The following is a 22,261-nucleotide window of genomic DNA, read 5'->3' on the forward strand; positions in this document are numbered from 1 at the left end:
GTTCAGCTCTCCGCAGAGAGGGTAGCTCCTCTCAGGAGGGCAACTCCTCTCTGCAGCAGGGCATCCCTCATCTCCCTGTCCTTTCTCTCGGCTCTCTCCATCCTCTGCGTAAGTCTGCGTGAGCCCAGGGCTTTTACAGGCCTCAGAGGGAAGTGCACATCATGGGCGGCCATGGGGCAGGCCCAGAAAAGGCACAAGTTCTCACTGCTGTCAGCAGGACTGGCAGCCCAGCCTGGTGAGCAGGGCCTCACCAGGGACCTGCCTCTTTCTGCCCAGGAGGCTGTTTGCCTCCTACCACTATCCATGGTGACCAGGCTGCTCATGCCAAGGGGCACCTGTAGGCCACACCAGTTTCCCTCAGCCCATCTTCCCTCAGCTTCCCCATGGCTGAGGTGGCAGAAGACTGGTATGTCAATGCTGCCCTGAGTGTGCACACACCCGACCAGGCTGTGACAGCACCGGGGCTGGGCCCACCTCCACTCTGAGATCAGAGCAGGAGCTGGGAGAGACCGGGGAGAGGCCAGGCAGTGGGAGCAGACACCCCGGAGCCTGCAGGGACACGGAGGCCTTCTCAGCCTTGAGGGCGTGGAGTGCAGAGAGGCCTGGACCCTGCTGCGGGGGGGTGGGTCTCCCACTCAATCTGTGGAGCCTGCGGGTAGCCCCTGTCACAGCGTCTTGCAGCCTGAGGTGGGCAGCTCCATTCGCTGGGCCCAGGCCGGCATCTGGGGCAAAGGTGATGTCTCTGCAAGATCTTCTCCTAGAACTCAGCGGTGGCTCAAGCCTGTAATCCCAGCACTTTGGGAGGCTGGGGCAGGCGGATCACGAGGTCAGGAGATGGAGCCCATCCTGGCTAACACGGTGAAACCCCGTCTCAACTAAAAATACAAAAAAAAAAAATTAGCCGGGCATGATGGCGGACGCCTGTAGTCCCAGCTACTCAGGAGGCTGAGGCAGGAGAATGGTATGAACCCGGGAGGCGGAGCTTGCAGTGAGCCAAGATCATGCCACTGCACTCCCGCCTGGGCGACAGAGCAAGACTACGTCTCAAAGAAAAAAAATTAATAATAATATAAATAATAATAATTATCTAAATGTAGAATTATACATGTAAAATTATATGATTACATCAACTGATGTAATTCATACTTTTTCCTTAGGGTTCTCTTTTCTGAACATTCTGTAACGTATTAGTTAGCAAAGTCTTCTTATATCTTCCCTTATGATAAAACAAGAGAAGCCTAATAGTAAAGGGCAATAGCCTCGGTCAAATGAGGAGATCATAATGGGAACCAGGAATGAGGGATTGAACAGTCTTCACATAAAATATTAATTATTTTAAAACAGAGTTGTTCTGTCAACAGCTGACGTTGAGTCTTTGATCGATCTCTCAGACCCCTGAATACTTTGATTGCACAGTTGACCTTATCACATTGTTAGGGTAAGTGCTATACAAAAGCACCTTCAGACCCTCCATTGCACATAGGTGACCCTGCAAACCCCTTGCCTGTGTGTGGTTTGGAGGTGCCACTAAACTTGGGGGCAGCATCAGGAGACACATTTGAAAAAAACTTTTACTCAGATTAAATTATTAAAAACTTTCAATTTCCTTTAACTTATTAAAGACATCCCTACCTGTAAAGAGGTGCAGATTGCACTCTCTAGTCAACAGTTGTCATTCTGTCATATCATCAGATACCTGGGGCTGCTGCTTCTTGAGGTGTCCAGAGAATCACAGTATTTTCCAGTATTGAAAGACCTGAAAGATCATGGTGCCTTCATTTCAACTGTGAGATATGAAGTAATTTTCCCAAATCTACAACATTAAGATATGGTGCAATAAGGACCAGATTAAAGGTCTGCACATTGGCAACCACGTTCCCTCCATCTCGTTTACTCCTAAACACACTCACACACTCCGTTCTGCAAACAATTCTCTTTCAAGTGGGAAATGAATGCTCTTACAAGGCTCAAACTTGTGAACACATCATTGACCAGCACAGAGATTGCTAACAATAGGGACCCAATTAAAGTATTTTACATGTAACTGGATCAAACCTTTCAAGTACTAAATTAAAACAATCGTTTAAAGAAGAAAATTGTTTCAGAAGAGGACCTTCATGCTGAATCTCTGACCAGAGACTAATGATGCTATTGAACTCAGATGCTGATTGGTTCTCCAACACGAGATTACCCAATCCAGGAGCAAGGAAATCAGTAAGTTCCTCCCTATAATTTGGAATGTGGGTGGAGGGGGGTCATAGTTCTCCCTGAGTGAGACTTGCCTGCTACCCTGGCCCCTGGTCCTGTCCTGTTCTCCAGCATGGTGTGTCTGAGGCTCCCTGGAGGCTCCTGCATGGCAGCGCTGACAATGACACTGATGGTGCTGAGCTCCCCACTGGCTTTGGCTGGGGACACCCGAGGTAAGTGCACATTGTGGGTGCTGAGCTACTATGGGGTGGGGAAAATAGGGCGTTTTGTTAACATTGTGCCCAGGCCATGTCCCTTAAAAAATTGTGACATTTTTCAGAGATTGCCCATCTTTGTCATTGGATCCCAAATTATTTCCACCACAAAAGGAGCTTGGCTACTTGCCCTCTCCATGAGACTTGTGTAAGGGGCCTCCGTACAGGTTGTTTCTTTTTCAAATCTATACCAATAAAACCTTTGCATCACATGTCCTCAGGGTCTTTAGAGGATTTAGAAATAAGGATGCTAAAATAAATTCCCCATACAGCACTTCCCTTTATTATGTTGACTTATGTCAGACAAAAGGAGGTTTTTACTGAAAATTTTGTGGGAATCAAGGGAATTCAAAGTGTCTCTCCTAGACAACCCTGGGTTATGTCCTCCCAATGTGCCAGGATTAAAGATGTAAGCCACTGTGCCCAGGCCTAAAGAGATGACTCTTAATAAAAAGATTTCCTTTTTCTTAAATCACTGTTTCTTTATCTGTGAATTCTTCTTCCAACTAGAAGGAGGAGAAAGAAGAAGTTTGTCTGTATTTCTCACCGGGAGAAGGGGTCTAGTGTGACATCAAAATGAAAGAGTGCTGGAGCTTAAGCCCCCTCTTGCTTTCCAGGATCCCCGCAGTGATCAGTTCCCATACCCTGCTTTATTCATGTAAACCACGCTTCTTTTTCTCAGCAGCTGCTGTGGCCTGGGCTCCATTCTAGGTTCAAATCATTCTGTTTGATTAAGATAGAGAGGGTCTCTACTCTCATGGAAGTTACACAAGCATAGAGGAGACAGACACTAACCCAATAAGCATTTAACAAAGAAGAAAATGTTACAGAGACATCGTGCACTGAAGAAAAGACATCAGGTTCGTGAAAAGAGAGAAACGGATTCACCTACTTTAGTCCATATGTTTAGGGAGCTCTACCTGAGAAAGTGATATTCAGCTGTGACAACAAAATAAGTAGACAGTTGTGAAGATCTAACGGATGAAAGTTCCAGGGAGACCAAATCGGGGGAAAACCCTGGTGTGGGAAATTATGTGGAGGGAGAGAAAGAAGGTTAGAGGTGCTGACGTATAGAAAGCAAGGAAATGGAGAGACAGAAGATGAGGTAGGACACCGAGAGGAAGTCAGGAGCCTCATCATGTTAGGCTGTGATGTCCATGGTAAAAAATTTGAATTTTATTTTATTTTTATTTATTTTTAAATTTAATTTAGTTGTATTTTTTTGAGACGAAGTTTCATTCCTGTTGTCCAGGCTGGAGTGCAGTGGCGCAATCTCGGCTCACTGTAACCTCTGCTTCTTGGGTTCAAGTGATTCTCCTGCTTCAGCTTCCCAAGTAGCTGGGATTACAGGCACCCACCACCATACTGGCTAATTTTTTTGCATTTTTAGTAGAGATGAGGTATCACCACGTTGACCAGGTTGGTCTTGACCTCCTGACCTCAGATAATCTGTCTGCCTTGACCTCCCAAAGTGCTGGGATTACAGGCATGAGGCACCATGCCCGGACTGAATTTTATTTAAATAGATATGAGAAGTTACTGTATGGTTACAAGGAGAGTCAATTTATATTCAACTTTTTTTTTTTTTTTTTTTTTTTTTTTGTGATGGAGTCTTGCTCTGTTGCCCAGGCTAGATTGCAGTGGTACAATCTCGGCTCACTGCAACCTCCACCTCCCGGGTTCAAGCAATTCTCCTGCCTCAGCCTACCGAGTAGCTGGGACCACAGGCGCATGCCACCACACATGGCTAATTTTTTGTATTTTTAGTAGGGATGGGGTTTCACCATGTTAGCCAGGATGGTCTCGATCTCCTGACCTCAGATGATCCACCGACCTCAACCTCCCAAAGTGCTGGGATTACAGGCATGAGCCACTGTGCCCTGCCTATATTCAATTATTAAAATTAATTCTAGCTACTCTGTGGGGATTGGATTGTTGGGGTTCACAAGTGGTCAGGAAGACTATTTACCAGCACAGCAGGGAATTCTCCAGGGAAAACAAGCTTGTGGCTTCATGGAGTGCATTAGTGATAAAGACAGTGAAAAGGATAAAGTGGACAGACTCAGCATCTATTTTTGCTTAGCTTGTTAATGAATTACTGTAAAGGAGGTGGAACAATCAAACTTATTCCTAAGGATTTCGTTTTGACAAATAAGTGGGTGGTGGTGGTGTTTATTGACACAGGAAAAACTATGGGAGGAAATGACTTGAAGTGGATGGGTGGAAATAAAAGTGTTGTTTAAATTTCAGATGATTTATTGACATTCATGTAGAAAAATCAGAAGGTCGGTGGCATTTAAGAGAGTCATGGTGAGGCTAGGGTTTCAGATATTTATGTTGGCGGCATCAATACGTGCAGTGTGTTAAATTCCAGGGAGTGGAAGATGATACATAGGGAGATGGATTGTGCGGAGAAAAAAGAAGAGGGCACAGGCCAGCAGAGGGGGCTGAGAAAGAGCCCAGGGATGTTGGAGAAAAAACAAGAGAACATAATGCGTGTAGGTCAAGGAAAACAGATTTTTTTTTTTCAAGGAGAAGGGAGAGGCCAATTGTGGTGAGTACCACTAAGAGGAGGGGGAGTGAGAACGTGACAGAGAAGCAAGCGCTGGGTTTGGTGGAGTTGATATTTGCAGTCAATCGAGTACACAGGGAGGAAACTGGATTGGACCATTTGAAGAGCGAGTAGAAGTGAGGATGAGGTTAAGGTTGACTGGAGGCAGGGAGGGGATCCCCAAAGCCTGGAGATCAGAAAGGGTTTCCCCGCATGGTTCCCCAGGTCCCCGTTCGCCTCAGGAAGACGGAGGATGAGCCCCTGGGCTGCTGGTGGGCGGTGCGGGTGGGGCGGGTTAAGGTTCCCAGTGCCCGCACCCGCCCAGGAGCCCCGGATGGCGGCGTCGCTGGCAGTGTCTTCTCAGGAGGCCGCCCGTGTGACCGGATCCTTCGTGTCCCCACAGCACGTTTCTTGTGGCAGGGTAAGGCTGAGTGTCACTTCTTCAACGGGACGGAGCGGGTGCGGTACCTGATCAGATACATCTATAACCAAGAGGAGAACGCGCGCTTCGACAGCGACGTGGGGGAGTACCGGGCGGTGTCGGAGCTGGGGCGGCCTGACGCCGAGTACTGGAACAGCCAGAAGGACCTCCTGGAGCGGAGGCGGGCCCAGGTGGACAACTACTGCAGACACAACTACGGGGTTGTGGAGAGCTTCACAGTGCAGCGGCGAGGTGAGCATGGCGGGGGCGGGGCCTGGGTCCCTGTGAGCTGGGAATCTGTGTGTGTGTGTGTGTGTGTGTGCGTGTGTGTGTGTGTGTGTGAGAGAGAGAGAGAGAGAGAGAGAGACAGAGACAGAGACAGAGAGAGCGCGCCATCTGTGAGCATTTAGAATCTTCTCTATCCTGACCAAGGAGTTCTGAGGACACAGGTGTGTGTAGAGTGTGGATTTGTCTGTGTGGCTGTTGTGGGAGGCGAAGCAGGAGCGGGCTGCTTCTTATCCTTGGAGGTCTCTGTGGGGAGGTGACATGGGAGGTGGGTGCAGGGGACTGGAGAGAGAGGAGACCTTGATTGTCCTGGGTCCTTAGAGATGCAGGGAAGGGAAATGTAAGGTGTATGTGGTTGGGGTGAAGGTTTAGGGGAGGAGAGCTGAGGGGTCTGGAAGGTTTGGGATAATATGAGGAGGCCAGTTCTAGACTGTCCCTGGCACACACCCTTCATGTAATCTCTGACATAAAAGTGTGTGGTGTTCATTTGCAAAAGCATTAGATTAATTTCTAGCGGAATTGAGGAGACCTCTGAGGCACCTTGAAGTTTCTTTAGGTCTAAATTTCTTGCTAGTTTTTTTTTTTTTTTTTTCAGTGTGTACAGGTTTACACAGTAGAAATGACTGTGAAACTAACTTCTTGAATTAAAGTTTTAACACAGTTACTATTTTGTTATAATGCTAATAGTTTTCTAGTAGTTACATATTATTCTTTCATATGTAATAGTTGTGACACAACTCAACTCACTTTCCCCTTTGTTGACCTTTATTATGACATTCTCCAAAAGTTGAAAATGTATTTTTCTGGTTAATTTTTAATTTATATTTTTTATTTGTAATTCCTTTGAATTTCTTTGACCTATTTATTGGCCAGTTATAATTACTGCCCTAAGAATTCCCTATCATATTAGGCAGGTAATGGACAACGATCCACTGTCTAATATCTCGAGGGCTTAGTATTTTTCTCAGTGACTTTGTGGGTTCTTTGTACTGTAAGATTATTAACACTTTATTGATATTTGATTCAGCATTTGCTCCAGTTTGTGGTATGCTGATTTTGAAAATTCTTTTCCATGTTAAGAATTTGAACATTTTTATTTAATAAAATATATTGCAAAATTTTGATTAATGATTTACAATCCATCTTAAACTACCATTTTGTGGTACTGTCTCTAGGTTTCTCCTTACTTAAAAAAAATTATTGCATTTATTGAGAGTATGCTAGTGTCAGGGATTTTCCTGGGCATAAGCACCCAAGTAACAAGTCCCAGACCCTGCCTTGATCCAAATGTCATTCTGGAAAGAAAAATCATTTCACAGTGATAGGCCTAATAATAATTATGCTCGTGTTGCACAGGAGATGCATTGATCAGCTAAATGTAAATATAAGAACTTTCAAAACTAATATGACATTCCTTAATCCTTCTCTCTGCTTCAGGACTCATGCTTTTCTAGGAACGTAAACATTTGGAGAATCATTTCTGTCTGTCCCTCCTTCCCAGGGGCAGAACCATTTCCGTGGTGTTCTAAGGTGTGCGTGCATGGCAGTAGTATTCCTAAATCTTCATACTCGGTTTCCTCATGTACCCAACTCTGTCCCTTTAACTATCCACATTGCTTTAAATCATATTTTTCTGTCACGGTGTACAAGGATGATAAATAGGTGCCAAGTGGAGCACCCAAGTGTGATGAGTCCTCTCACAGGGGAATGGAGGGAGAAGCTTCTGACCTCATAAATTGAAGGCTATCCTCAGTCATTGTTTTATACATTTTACATGCATTAATCCTCATATAACCGAAGAGGTAAATTAGTATAATTGTCCTTCATTGTAGGTGACAAAGTTGAGACACAGAAGAATCGAAAAACTCTTTCAGGATCAACCAGTAAAAGGCAGCCCTTGGATTTGAACCAGGCAACCTGGCTCAGATATCATTTTTAATTACTATACTCTTTACTTTCAAAGATTTGTAAACAGTTTGACAATGCATGCCAATTTCAAGCTATGAAGAAACAAATATAATTTTTTACAACATCTCTCAAATCTAATGGGTCCTCACTATCAAGATTAAATTCCAGGCTGACACTCTAAGGCCACTTGGCCAGCTGTGCTGGAGGCCTGGTCAAGGCCAGAGCCTGGGTTTACAGAGAAGTAGAAAAATAGCCAAACAAGGAGACACTCTGTCTTCCTGACTCATTCCCACTATGTTTTCTTCTCCTAGTCCAACCTAAGGTGACTGTGTATCCTGAAAAGACCCAGCCCCTGCAGCACCACACCCTCCTGGTCTGCTCTGTGAACGGTTTCTATCCAGGCAGCATTGAAGTCAGGTGGTTCCGGAACGGCCAGGAAGAGAAGGCTGGGGTGGTGTCCACAGGCCTGATCCAGAATGGAGACTGGACCTTCCAGACCCTGGTGATGCTGGAAACAGTTCCTCGGAGTGGAGAGGTTTACACCTGCCAAGTGGAGCACCCAAGCGTGACCAGCCCTCTCACAGTGCAATGGAGTGAGCAGCTTTCTGACTTCATACATTTCTCACCCACCAAGAAGGGGACTGTACTAATCCCTGAGTGTCAGGTTTCTCCTCTCCCACATCCTATTTTCATTTGCTCCATGTTCTCATCGCCTTTAGCATAGGTCACTGGGGGTAGCCCTGTAATAGTTTCTAGAAACACCTGTACCTCCTGGAGAAGCAGTCTAGCCTGCCAGGCAGGAGAGGCTGTCCCTCTTTTGAACCTCCCCGTGATGTCACAGGTCAGGGTCACCCGCTCTCCCCAGGCTCCAGGCCCTGTCTCTGGGTTTGAGACTGAGTTTCTGGTGCTGTTGCTCTGAGTTATTTGTGGTGATCTGGGAAGAGGAGAAGTGTAGGGCCCTACCTGACATAAGGGAAGTCTGATCTCAGCTCTGTCTTTTATTAGCTCTGTCACTCTAGACAAACTACTTAGCCTCATGGAGTCTCAGGCTTTCTGTGGATCAGATGTTGAACTCATGCCTTACATCAAGGCTGTAATATTTGAATGAGTTTGATGTCTGAACCCTGTAACTGTTCAGTGTGAATGAAATCCTACTTTTCTCCAGAAATGGCTGGTTATTTTAGTTCTTGTGGGGCAGCCTTCTTCCCCATTTTCAAAGCTCTCAATCTTAGGGTCTCAATTAAAGAGGTTCAGTTTGGAATACACATCACTAAACCTGGCTTCCTCTCTCAGGAGCACGGTCTGAATCTGCACAGAGCAAGATGCTGAGTGGAGTCGGGGGCTTTGTGCTGGGCCTGCTCTTCCTTGGGGCCGGGCTGTTCATCTACTTCAGGAATCAGAAAGGTGAGGAGCCTTTGGTAGCTGGCTCTCTCTCCATAGGCTTTTCTGGAGGAGGAACTATGGCTTTGCTGAGGTTAGTTCTCAGTATATGAGTGGCCCTGAACAAAGCTTTTCTTTCCCCAAACGGCTCCAATGTCCTGCTAATCCAGAAATCATCAGTGCATGGTTACTATGTCAGAACATAAGAGCTTGTGGCCTGCAGAGACAAGAGGAAGGTTAACAAGCAGGGGTCCTGTGGTTTGAGATCCTGGAGCAAATTACAGAAGAACCACTAAGGCTAATGCAATTACACTGGATCCTGTGACAGACACGTCACGCTTCATGGGTCACATGGTCTGTTTCTGCTCCTCTCTGCCCTGGTTGGTGTGGGTTGTGGTGTTAGAGAAATCTCAAGTGGGAGACCTAGCGCTGGGGCATTGTGTTGGAGGGCAGACTTGCCTCAATATGTTTAAGTGTATATCTTTTCCTACTTTTTCCCAGGACACTCTGGACTTCAGCCAACAGGTAATACTTTTTAATCCTCTTTTAGAAACAGATATGGTTTCCCTAGTGAGAGGTGAAGCCAGCTGGACTTCTGGGTTGGGAGGGGACTTGGAGAACCTTTCTGTCTTACAAGAGGTTTGTAAAATGCACCAATCAGCGCTGTGTAAAAACACACCAATTAGTGCTCTGTGGGTAGCTAGCTATTTGTAATATGGACCAATCCACACTCTGTAAAATGGACCAATCCGCACTCTGTAAAATGGACCAATCCACACTCTGTAAAATGGACCAAGCAGCATTCTTTAAAACGGACCAATCAGCAGGACATGGGCAGGGACAAATAAGGGAATAAATGCTGAGGGGACCCCAGCAACCCCCTCAGGTGCCCTTCCATGCTGTGGAAGCTTTGTTCTTTCGCTCTTCACAATAAATCTTGCTGCTGCTCACTCTTTGGGTCGGTGCCACCTTTAAAGAGCTGTAACACTCACCACGAAGGTCCGTGGCTTCATTCTTGAAGTCAGTGAGACCACAAACCCACCAGAAGGAACAAACTCCGGACACACTAGAATGATGGTAGAGGTGATAAGGCATGAGACAGAAATAACAGGAAAGACTTTGGATCCAAATTTCTGATCAGGCAATTTACACCAAAACTCCTCCTCTCCACTTAGAAAAGGCCTATGATCTGCAGGAAGGTTGGCTGTGGGAGACTCAGGAACTTGTTTTTCTTCTTCCTGCAGTGCCCTCATCTGAGTCCTTGAAGGAGGGGAAAAGAAACTGTTAGTAGAGCCAGGTTGAAAACAACACTCTCCTCTGTCTTTTGCAGGACTCCTGAGCTGAAGTGCAGGTGACCACATTCAAGGAAAAACCTTCTGCCCCAGCTTTGCAGGATGAAAATCTTTCTTACCTGGCTGTTATTCTGCCACGAGAGAGGGCTTTCTCAGGACCTGGTTGCTACTGGTTCAGTAACTGCAGAAAATGTCCTCCCTTGTGGCTTCCTCAGCTCCTGCCCTTGGTCGGAAGTCCCCGCAATGATAGCAGCGCCTCATCTTCAACTTTTGTGCTCCCCTTTACCTAAACCCTATGGCCTCCCGTGCATCTGTACTCACCCTGTACCACAAACACATAACATTATTAAATGTTTCTCAGAGATGGAATTAAATATCATCTGGTCCATTTGGCTCCAAAGACAAAAAATGAAAAGCAAAAGGGAGGATGATTTCCCAATAGAATAATGATTTTCGTGTGTATATCATGAGTATGTGAGGTAATGCATATGTTAAATAGCTTGATTTAGACATTCCACACCATACGCATGTATCAAAACTTCATACTGTACAACATAAATATACTATACAATTTTTATTTGTCAATTAAAAAAGTAATCCTAACATTTAAAAAAGCGATGCATAAAAACTGAGACCAGACTGTAACAATGAAACAAACTGGCAAACATGAGGTGAGAAAAAAGCCAGCAAGGCAATCAGAACTTTCTTCACTCTGTCTACAATATGTTGTATTTATAACTATAAATTAGTGTACAGTGTTTCACTCCAGAGACTTCAATAATATGGTGTCATCAAAGGACTTGTACAGATTTCAGAGAAAGACAAATTTAGAAGACGGAGGATTCTCCATTATGTTCTATCTGAGAGTCGGTATGAAATGTCAAATCTGAAAGTACGTATTTCAGAGGTCTATTTCAAAGTAATAATCATTTGAGCATAATTTCTCCACTGTCAGGGATGACTTATTTTATTTCTAATCAAATTAAAAGTTGTTTTTATAGATATCTTTTTAGTTATATGTTACTTGTACATGCATAGCAGTACAAGTACATATAAATCCTGTAAGAAATATATTAAGAATATATATAGAAATTAATATATAGAAATATATTAAGCTGATAATTATGTCTATTCTGTTTGATCACAGAGTGGCAACAAATATGCCTCATTTCCTAAGTTGAGGAAATGATTTTCTCATTTTATATGAGTCTTGTGGTGTGGAATTACAAGGTAGAACCAAAATGTGTGTAATGAATATTTCAGTGAAGATGCGTTCTGCTGCTAATAGCAGGAAATTACATCTAGCGGGTTTATTTTTCTTTAACCCATGATCTCACACAGCCGATAGATCCAAGGCTGGGCGTCTCCAGGATTGCTCAACTCAGCAGGCCAGTGGCATCACCAGCGATCCTGGAATTTCACAGCTCATCTCTCTATCACAGACAGTATGTCAGCTTTCCTGAGATAGGAGGGTGACCTATGCAGCAGCTGTAGGTTCCTTATTCTTTCACGACAACTTCCAAAGGCAAGAAAAGGTTACTCCTTTCTCCTGTGTGCCTTTATAAGGATCAACTACAATGTTTCCACGATGTTCCCAGTACCCACTTCCTCACACATTGGAATGACCGTGGGATCACACGGGCTCAGACAAGCCAGGATTCAACCTTTGCAGAGTGGGTCTGATGCACATGGGAAGAAAAGGAGCAAAATCATATATTTTTTAAAATAAAGAAATGGTGATGTAGTAGCAGTGGTTGATTGCAGTGTAGGGAAATGATAGATTGTGGTGCTATCAGGTTGTAAGTATTTGAGTTAACTTCCACACAAAGGCCTATAGATTCCTGATAGGGACCCTCAATTCAGGGGTTTTGGGTCTATATATATAAACATATATATACACACACATACACACACACATATACATATATACACACAAACACACAGAGAGAGTATTAAATATCAGCCATTAATTACAATAAAACAAAAAAGCAAGAAAACAGGATTGTTTTTAGAACTCAATTAAGTATGCTGACATGCTATTTTATGAGATAAATATATTTTCCAGGGAAATTATTGAAAAAAAGTAAATAAGAAATGACTAGCTCTATAAGGCGCTAAAACATACTATACATTTACTTTTAAAAATGCATTTGTTACTGATTTTTTTTTTATTAAATATGCTAGTAAAACAGAGTCTAGAATTAGAAACAGAAAGAGTTGAGATTTAGTTTCAGTTTTTGGTAAGTTGTATTCCAAAGTCATTTCTTTCACTAAATAGATCCTGGATAAATAAAACTTGAAACATAAAGACAAAATATAAAATTACCAAGACAGATGTTATTTCTAATACTACCATCATTATTGTAATTATGTTTGAAGACAAATAGACTTTCTAAACCCTTATGTGTTGCTGGTGGGAGTGTATGATTCTACAAATACCTCGTAATTTAGCAATTTCTTAAAAAGTTTAACATATGTTTGCCCTATGACCCAGCAATCTCATTCCCTGGAATCTGCCTAAGAGACATGAAAACATATGTTCTCACAAAGATATGTGTTCCAGGGTTCAGAACAGCCTTAGCCATAGTAGGCCAAAACTGAAAACAATCCAAATATCCTTCAGCTAGTAAATGGATAAACAAAATTCTACTACATCCAGGCAAGGTAATATCATTCAACAATAAAAGGGGACAAAAATAGACTTATCTGGCAGGGGAGATACCATGAACATGAGGGTAGTTTTCACAAGGCAAGTTTCAACCCCTGCACTCCCAATGATGAGAGATTACTTAATGGGTACAATGCATGTGATTGGGGTGATGGATACTGTAGAACACTGACTTCACCAGTATGCAATCTATGCAGGTAACAAAACTACACTTGGACCTTATAAATTCACACAAATGAAAAAAGACAAAAAGAAATGAAAAGAAAAACAAAATGATGACACATACTACAAAACTGGTGAACTTCAATAATGTTAACTAAGTGAAGGAAATTGTACACAAAAGATTACATGTTGTATGATTTCATTTACTTGAAATATCTAGAAAAGGTAAACTGATAGACACAAAAAGCAGATCATTCGGTGCCTAGGGTTTGGGGTCTCAGTGGGACTTAGCTATAAATAGAGAAACTTGGCACATGACAGAAATGTTCTAAAATTGGATAGTTGTGATAATTGCACAAATCTATTAATTTACTCAAATCATTAAATTTTACATATACAATAAGTGAATTTTGTAGTATGTAAATTATGCTTTAGCAAACCTGTTAAAATAATTCTTTTTTAAAAAATAGGACTTTGTAAGCAAGACAAAATCCAGAAGACACAAATGAAAAAATATTTGAAGAAAATTACTGATTTCTTTGCATGAAGAAAATAACAAAATTAAAAGAAGTATATAATGCTCAGGAAAAATTCTGATCACATCAGGCAAGCAATGGGCTAACTTTCTTATGAAAAATTATTAACTAATCAATAAATGAATTCATGGAAATGCCATAGATACTTGGGCAAAGGATATAGACTCACTATAGAAGAGAACGCTCTAATAGTTGATAAACGTAAATATTTGCTCAAACTCACCAATGAACAGAAAAATCCAAATTCCAACAGCAATGTAATAAACTATTTCTCCCACTCCAAAATTGGCAAGTACAAGAGTTTGTTTTAAAATCAAGGATTAGAAGATTCTAAGGGAATAGGCTCTCTCATATTATTAGGATTTTGAGTTATAGCAGTGTAGTAGTATCTATTAAAACTCAAAATACAATTGTTACATGCTGATGGAAACAACAAAAATCCCATTCTAACCATCCATCTTAAAGAACAATCCTACGTGAGCCCAGAGAGACATAAAATTGGTTGTTTGTTGAGCCATGGTTTGGAATAAAAAAAAATTTCCAAATTCAAAAAGAAAAATCGATTAATTTGCCTTGATTATAAAAATTTTGTACATCCTAAAATCTATGCAGTATGTGAAGTGACAGCACACTGCAGGATGACATTTGGTGCTGTGTGAGGCACTGTGAGCATAGACTGGTGTAACCCTGTGAGTAGTCTGGATAATACAGTATTTCCGCTCTAGGTTGTTACAGTCTCCATAAATTCTTCCTCATATGTCCATGATGACACATACAAAATGTAATGGGGAGAAAAGAAACATTCTCTACATTTAGACAGAAGAAAGGTAAACTGTGGTATAGCTGTAGAAAGGAATAATATTCAGGGTTTTAAGTAAATTATGTAGAACTATCAACATGGATTGGAAAAAAATCATAAACCATAATGCCAGTAGGAGCTGGAAAATTACAACAATTGTCACTGTTACTATAAGAGCAAAAAGGTGTATAGACTAAACTAAATGGATAAACTGGAAAATAATCTTATTTTTATAATTTTAATGAACCATAGATCAAAAAGTATAAAAATTCCAAATTCCAGAGATGAACGAATCCCACTTAGGTGAGCAGGGACAAGTGTCCACTCATTCTTTGGTCCATCTGCTGAATCTTAACATGGGTGGAATATTGAGCCTGGCTGGGAGAGGGAGATTGTGAGGGAGTGAGGACAAACCAGCTGAGTTGTAAACAGCCCCGTGGGCTTGTGTGATGCATTGCAACCTATGGAGACCCCCTGAATAATATATATCTACTTTACCCTGCCAGCTGTTTCTTCTTCCGGAACTTTTTCTGACTTTATTCGGGTGGTGTGGGGACTAGGGAGGTAGATAGAAGACAACAAACATCTCTGTAGTTTTGTGCAAATAAAGATCTGGAAGGAAATCAAGATAGGAACAATACTTTCAACCATCTTGACTTAGTTGGCATTTATAATTGACATAAATTGACTACATCTGATAACTACAGAATATTTATTTATTTACATTGCACAAAGATAATCCATGAAATAGAACAAATACTATGACTATAAAACTAGTCTCAATTACTTTTACAAGAATAAAATCATACAGAGTATATTCTCTGAACACAATCTTATCAAATTACAAATTAGCAAGATTGAGAAAACTGCCCAAATTTTTGGAAGTAAAATAATACATTTCTAAATAATGTATGGCTTGCCAAAGAGGTAATCAGAAGGAAATAGAAAATAACTTTAAATAAAACAATACAAAAATGGATTTTAAAAATTTTCGAGATGCAACCAAGGCAGTCCTTAGAAAAAAATGTTTAGTTTTAAATGCCTGTATTATAAAAGGATAAATATGTAAAAATCAAAAGTGTAAACTTTTAACTTAATAATAAGAAAAGCAAATTTAAGTTGAAAAAAGTAGAAGAAAAAAGCAAAGAGATGAGGAAATCGATAACATTCTTCTCTTGGTTTTGTTTTCTATTTGTTTATGATAGAGCTAATTATGTTAGTCTATTCTTAAATTGCCAGAAAGAAATACCTGAGGCTGGGAATTCATAAAGAAAAGAGGTGTAACTGGTTCATGGTTCTGCAGGCTGCATAGGAGGTGTGGTGCTGGCAACTGCTTCTGGTGAGGGCCTCAGGAAGCTAACAATCATGCGGGAAGGGAAGAGGGGCCCGGGTATCCCATGGTGAGAGCAGGAGCACGGAGAAAGTGGGGAAGAGTCGCACTCCTTTAAACAACCAGATCTCATGTGAACTGACTCAGAATTCACTCATTACAGCTAGGATGGCACCAAGCCATTGATGAGGGATCTGCCCCCGACCAAAATACCTCTCAGTAGGCCTCGCCTCCAACAATGGAGGTTACATTTTAACATGATCTGGAGGGGACAAACATCCAAACTATATCAATAACATAATTGGTTTAATGTATAGTGACTTTGTAATCAGCAACATGATTTAAATGTACTTATTAAATCTATGAGCTTGTCTATTGTTTTTATTTTCTAAGTACCTGATTATGTCAAGAGTAAATAATGACCATTTTACCTGGATGCAATTATTATCTCTTTGATATATTTTTCTTGTCATTATCATTGCCTAACTCCTCCAGATATGGAGGAGACAGTTTTAAATATTTCACTACTGAGACTAATGTGTGCTATTGGGTAGCTGTCATTTCTCAGATTGAAGAAATATCTTTTTAATACAAGTTTGAAAACAGGTTTTTTAAAAATTAAGGTCATGTGCTGAATACTGTCAAATAATCTTTCATGACTCTTTCAAGGTGGTTGCATGTATGTTCTCCTTCCTTCAGTTCATGTAGTGAATCACACTAATTTAGTCTCGAATGCTCATACAACCTTGCATTTCAGGAATAAACTCCACTTGGTCATGAGGTAGTAGCCGTCTTTTATATCACTGAGTTCACTTGGCTAACGTTTTCTTAAGAACTTGGCTTATAAGAGTTATTGGTCTCATAATTCCTATTTGTTGCAGAGTTCCCTTCAGGTATTGAAATAAAGTTTACACAGATCTCATCAAACGTAACTGCAAGTGCTTTTCCTTTTTTCAAATATGTTTGAAGTTTGTATAAAGTTATTGTTTGTTCCTTAAATATATCCAAATAGTTACCGAAGCTGGATGAACCTGGGGTTTTGTCTTGGGAAAGCTTCATAGAATGGACTTACTTTCTCTATGAGATGTGGAACTCTTCCTATTTTATGCTATTTGTCAACTTCAGTACATTGTACATTTTGAATAATTTATTCATTACATGCCCATTTGTTTTTCTAAAGTTGTTCATAATATTTAGTATTGTTTCATGCTGATAAATCTGTAAAACTATAACAAAAGGTATGAAATTTGTGTCACTGGAATCTTATAGGGAGATGACAAATGGGTGATGCCCAAACAGTGTTTGAAGGAAGATTGACTGTTTTCCAAATCTGTACAAAAACTTAAATGTAAAAATTCAAGAATCTGTGCAAACCCAAATGAAGATAAATGCAAAGAAATTTATGCCAAAAAAATCTCGAAAGCAACAAAAGAGAAATGACATCTCATGCACAGGAGAAAATAAATTAAATGACAGTGGATTGCTCATTAGAAATCATGTAGACCAGACAGAAGTGCCACAAGATATTTTAATGACTGAAAGGAAAGTTTATCTAGAATGTATATCCAGTAAAAATAGTATTATAAAATGTTCTATCATGAGATTCTTTTTTTTTTCTTTTCTTCTTTTTGTTTTGTTTTGTTTTGTTTTTGTTTTTGTGTTTTAGATAGAGTCTTGCTCTGTCACCCGGGCTGGAGGGCAGTGGCATGGCGACCAGGGCTCACTGCAGCCTCTGCCTCCCAGGCTCATGTGATCCTCACAGCTCAGCCTCCTGAGTAGCTGGGATTACAGACACACACCACCATGCCTGGTGAAGTTTTTGTATTTTTGGCAGAGACAGGGTTTTGTCATGTTGCCCAGGCTGGTCTCAAATCCCTGAGGTCATGGCCTTCCAAAGTGCTGGGATTACAGGCATGGGCCACCATGCCTGGCTATGACATACTTAGAGGAAGGAAAATCAAGAGAATTTCATGCTAGCATTTCATAGAAACGATAATGGAAGAAATCTTGGACAATCGGAAAAAAAGTAAACAATAAATGAGTAGAAATATGGTTAGATACAACAGACTTCTTCAGTGTTGTAAATTAATTTGATGGTTGAGGCAAAAATTACAACATTGACAGATGTGGTTTTTGATGCAAGTAGAGAAAATAAAAAATATACATTACACATGCAGAAGTGGAAAGGGATATAAAGGAGGGAAAGTTTCTACACTTTAGTCAAATTGGTAAAATGTCAGTACACTTTAGTCAAATTGGTAAAATGAGAAGTTATGTTAATAGATAAATCACAAAAACTATACAATGAGATACACCAAAAAAAGGTTGATATAAAATTGGAATTCTAAAAATTGCTTAAGGAACACATTGGAAAATAGGAAAAGAAACCAGAGAAGAAAAAAACAAAGGAAACAAAAGAGAAAACAGAAAGCAGATGGCATCATGAGAGCTCACATATTAACAATTGCATTACATGTAAAGGGTGTAAAAAGACAAATGTCAGAGTGAAATATAATGACTCTTCGACATGTTCCCTATAAGAAACTCACTGCGAGTATTACATGCCCATCTCCCCTTGGCTTCCCTGTGACTGAGGTGGCAAAAGGCTGGTATGTCAACACTGCCCTGAGCGTGCACACACCCAGCCAGTCTGTGACAGCACTGGGGTTTTGCCCCAACTCCACTCTGAGATCCGAGTGGGCACCCAGGACCCGGGTGAGGCCAAGGGAGAGGCCAGAAAGTGGGAGCAGACACCCCCAAGCCTGCACGGACAGGGGGACCTTCTCAACCTTGAGGGTGTGGAGTGTAGAGAGGCCTGGATCCTGCTGCCTGCGGGGAGGGCCCGGAGGGCGGGGCTTCCAACCCACTCCTTGGAGCCTGCAGGTAGCGCCTGTCACACCTTCTGGCAGCCTGGGGTGGGCAGCTCCCCTCGCTGGGCCCAGGCCTGCATGTGGGGCAAGGGTGATGTTTCTGCAAGTTATTCTCCTAGCACTCAGGGTGCCCGGGGTTCCCTCTCCTGGATGGGGCGGGGGAGGCACCTTGGGGAACAGATCACAGCCCGGGCCTGGATGTCAGGAGCGTCAGGCTCGGTGGCCACCCACGGGGACAAAACCCTGGGCGGCCTCAGGCAGAGCCTCTTCCTGAGGCGCGGGAACTGGGCACCCTCGGCAGGGTGGGACAGTGGCCTTGCCTCTGGCCGGGTCCTCAAAGTGAGGCCACGGCCACGTCCCACCCCGGGCCACAGAAGGGTGGCCCCAGCTCCATGCCCTCCCCACAACTGCGGGGTGAGAGCAGCAACGCAGGAGTGGTGAAGGCTCTGGGCCTGGGGGCGGTCTCTCCGGCTGCTCAGGGGTCGGGGCAGTGCAGTCCGCTGCCTCAGTGACGTGAGGCACAGGGGACATGGGGCACAAGGGTCCCACCACAGTCATTGCTCCCGCAGTGGCTCCTGCCGCCACGGCTTGCAACTTCCCTCTGCAGCCCGCCACTCTGGACAGCTCACCACTGCCAGCATCACCACCCTTTCATCCTCCATCTCCTGACCTCGTGATCCGCCCGTCTCGGCCTCCCAAAGTGCTGGGATTACAGGCTTGAGCCACCGCGCCCGGCCAACCACCCTTTCATCCTAAAATACTAAGGTGAACCTTAGCTGGCTTTCCTAGATTACTACCATCACTAGTTTCTTTTTTTTTTTTCACAATTTGTTTCTTTTTTTCTTTTTCTTTTTCCTTTCTCCTTCTTTCTGAAGGAGTGTGATCTAGTAGCTGAGTCTGAGGGGTGTATAATTTGGTTCACTCTATAGTGTATCATTTACTAGTGTATCTTTGCAAAAGTTGTGTTATCTCCATCGTTGTAGTGTCTCCACCTCTAAGCATGAAAAGGGTGTTTATTTTACTGAGCTCTTGTGAGAATTAAATATGAATATGAAGTATAGAAAGCTTTTAGTACAATTCTGAGTACAAAGTAAAATGCTCGTTTTTCCCTAGAGGAAAACCTAGGTAGTACCATTCAGGACATAGGCATGGGCAAAGACTTCATGTCTAAAACACCAAAAGCAACGGCAGCAAAAGTCAAAATTGACAAATGGGATCTCATTAAACTAAAGAGCTTCTGCACAGCAAAAGAAACTACCATCAGAGTGAACAGGCAACCTACAGAATGGGAGAAAATTTTTGCAATCTACTCATCTGACAAAGGGCTAATATCCAGAACCTACAAAGAACTCAAACAAATTTACAAGAAAAAAACAAACGACCCCATCAAAAAGTGGGCAAAGGATATGAACAGACATTTCTCAAAAGAGGACATTCATACAGCCAACAGACACATGAAAAAATGCTCATCATCACTGGCCATCAGAGAAATGCAAATCAAAACCACAATGAGATACCATCTCACACCAGTTAGAATGGCAATCATTAAAAAGTCAGGAAACAACAGGTGCTGGAGAGGATGTGGAGAAATAGGAACACTTTTACACTGTTGGTGGGATTGTAAACTAGTTCAACCATTATGGAAAACAGTACGGCGATTCCTCAAGGATCTAGAACTAGATGTACCATATGACCCAGCTATCCCATTACTGGGTATATACCCAAAGGATTATAAATCATGCTGCTATAAAGACACATGCACACGTATGTTTATTGCGGCACTATTCACAATAGCAAAGACTTGGAATCAACCCAAATGTCCATCAGTGACAGACTGGATTAAGAAAATGTGGCACATATACACCATGGAATACTATGCAGCCATAAAAAAGGATGAGTTTGTGTCCTTTGTAGGGACATGGATGCAGCTGGAAACCATCATTCTTAGCAAACTATCACAAGAACAGAAAACCAAACACTGCATGTTCTCACTCATAGGTGGGAACTGAACAATGAGATCACTTGGACTTGGGAAGGGGAACATCACACACCGGGGCCTATCATGGGGAGGGGGCCGGGGGAAGGGATTGCATTGGGAGTTATACCTGATGTAAATGACGAGTTGATGGGTGCTGACGAGTTGATGGGTGCAGCACAGCAACATGGCACAAGTATACATATGTAACAAACCTGCACGTTATGCACATGTACCCTAGAACTTAAAGTATAATTAAAAAAAAAAAATGCTCGTTTTTATTGCAGTGTGGTGAGAATCCTGCTTCTGGAAACACTAAGGCACGTAAGGAAGGAGTGCCTATCAGAACTGTGGCACAGTGTGGATTAATGCAGAGCTTCATACGTATAGTTGTACTTTGAAGTCCATTCTGAATCTTACATGTCACATTTATATAAATATAAAGCATAACAATTATCTAAATGTAGAATTACATGTTTAAAATTATATGATTATGTCAACTGATGTAATTCATAGTTTTTCCCTAGGGTTCTCTTTCCTGAACATTCTGTAACGTATTAGTTAGCACAGTCTTCTTATATCTTCCCTCATGATAAAACAAAAGAAGCATAACAGTAAAGGGCTATAACCTCAATCAAATGAGGAAATCCTAATGGGAACCAGGAATGAGGGATTGAACACTCTTCACATCAAATATTAATTATTTTGATACAGAGTTGTTCTGTCGAGAGCTGACTTTGAGTCCCTGATCAATCTCTCAGCCCCCTGAATACTCTGATTGGACAGTTGACCTTATCACATTGTTAGGGTAAGTGCTATACAAAGGCACCTTCAGACCCTCCATTGCACATAGGTGGCCCCTGCAAACCCTTTGCCTGTGTGTGTTCTGGAGGTGCCACTAAACTTGGGGGCAGCATCAGGAGACACACTTGAAAAAAAAACCTTTTTACTCAGATTATATTATTAACAAACTTTCCATTTCCTTTAACTGATTAAAGACATCCCTACCTGGGAAGAGGTACAGATTACACTCTCCAGTCAACAGCTGTCATTCTGCCATATCGTCAGACATCCGGGGCTGTTGCTACTTGAGGCATCCACAGAATCACAGCATTTTCCAGTTTGAAATACCTGAAATATCACATGGTGAGACATGAAGTAATTTTCCCAAATCGACAGCATTAAGATATGGTGCAATAAAGAGCAGATTAAAGGTGTCCTGATTTTCAACCATGTTCCCTCCATCTCATTTACTCCTAAACATAGTCACTGCTGCAAATACTTCTGTTGTCAAGTGGGAAATGAATGCTCTTACAAGGCTCAAACCTGTGAACACATCACTGACCAGCACAGAGCTGGGTCACAATAAGGACACATTTAAAGTGTTTTACATGCAACTGGGTCAAACTTTCCAAGTAGTAAATTAAAGCAATCATTTAAAGAAGGAAGTTGTTTCAGAAGAGGACCTTCATACTGCATCTCTGAACAGCAACTGATGATGCTATTGAACTCAGATGCTGACTGGTTCTCCAACATGAGATTACCCAAGTCAGGAGCAAAGAAATTAGTAACTTCCTCCCTATGTTTGGGATGTGAGTAGAGGGAGGTCATAGTTCTCCATG

General features: G+C 42.1%; 1 protein-coding gene across 2 annotated transcripts; it reads left to right on the forward strand.

Moving 5' to 3' along the window:
- The first annotated feature begins 2,257 nt into the window (after positions 1–2,257).
- On the forward strand, positions 2,258–10,659 carry LOC102144414 (HLA class II histocompatibility antigen, DR beta 5 chain). Of its 2 annotated transcripts, XM_065544195.2 has the most exons (6): positions 2,258–2,420; positions 5,417–5,686; positions 7,939–8,220; positions 8,921–9,031; positions 9,509–9,532; positions 10,338–10,659. In XM_065544195.2, the coding sequence occupies exons 1-6, from the start codon at positions 2,321–2,323 to the stop codon at positions 10,349–10,351; spliced, it is 801 nt and encodes a 266-aa protein (XP_065400267.1). In that variant the 5' UTR covers positions 2,258–2,320; the 3' UTR covers positions 10,352–10,659. The 2 variants fall into 2 exon arrangements, with proteins under 2 accessions (XP_065400267.1, XP_045246576.2); XM_045390641.3 differs by lacking the exon at positions 9,509–9,532.
- The last annotated feature ends 11,602 nt before the right edge of the window (positions 10,660–22,261 follow it).

Source organism: Macaca fascicularis, chromosome 4 (assembly GCF_037993035.2).
Source record: "Macaca fascicularis isolate 582-1 chromosome 4, T2T-MFA8v1.1".
In the NCBI taxonomy this organism is placed as follows: Eukaryota; Metazoa; Chordata; class Mammalia; order Primates; family Cercopithecidae; genus Macaca; species Macaca fascicularis.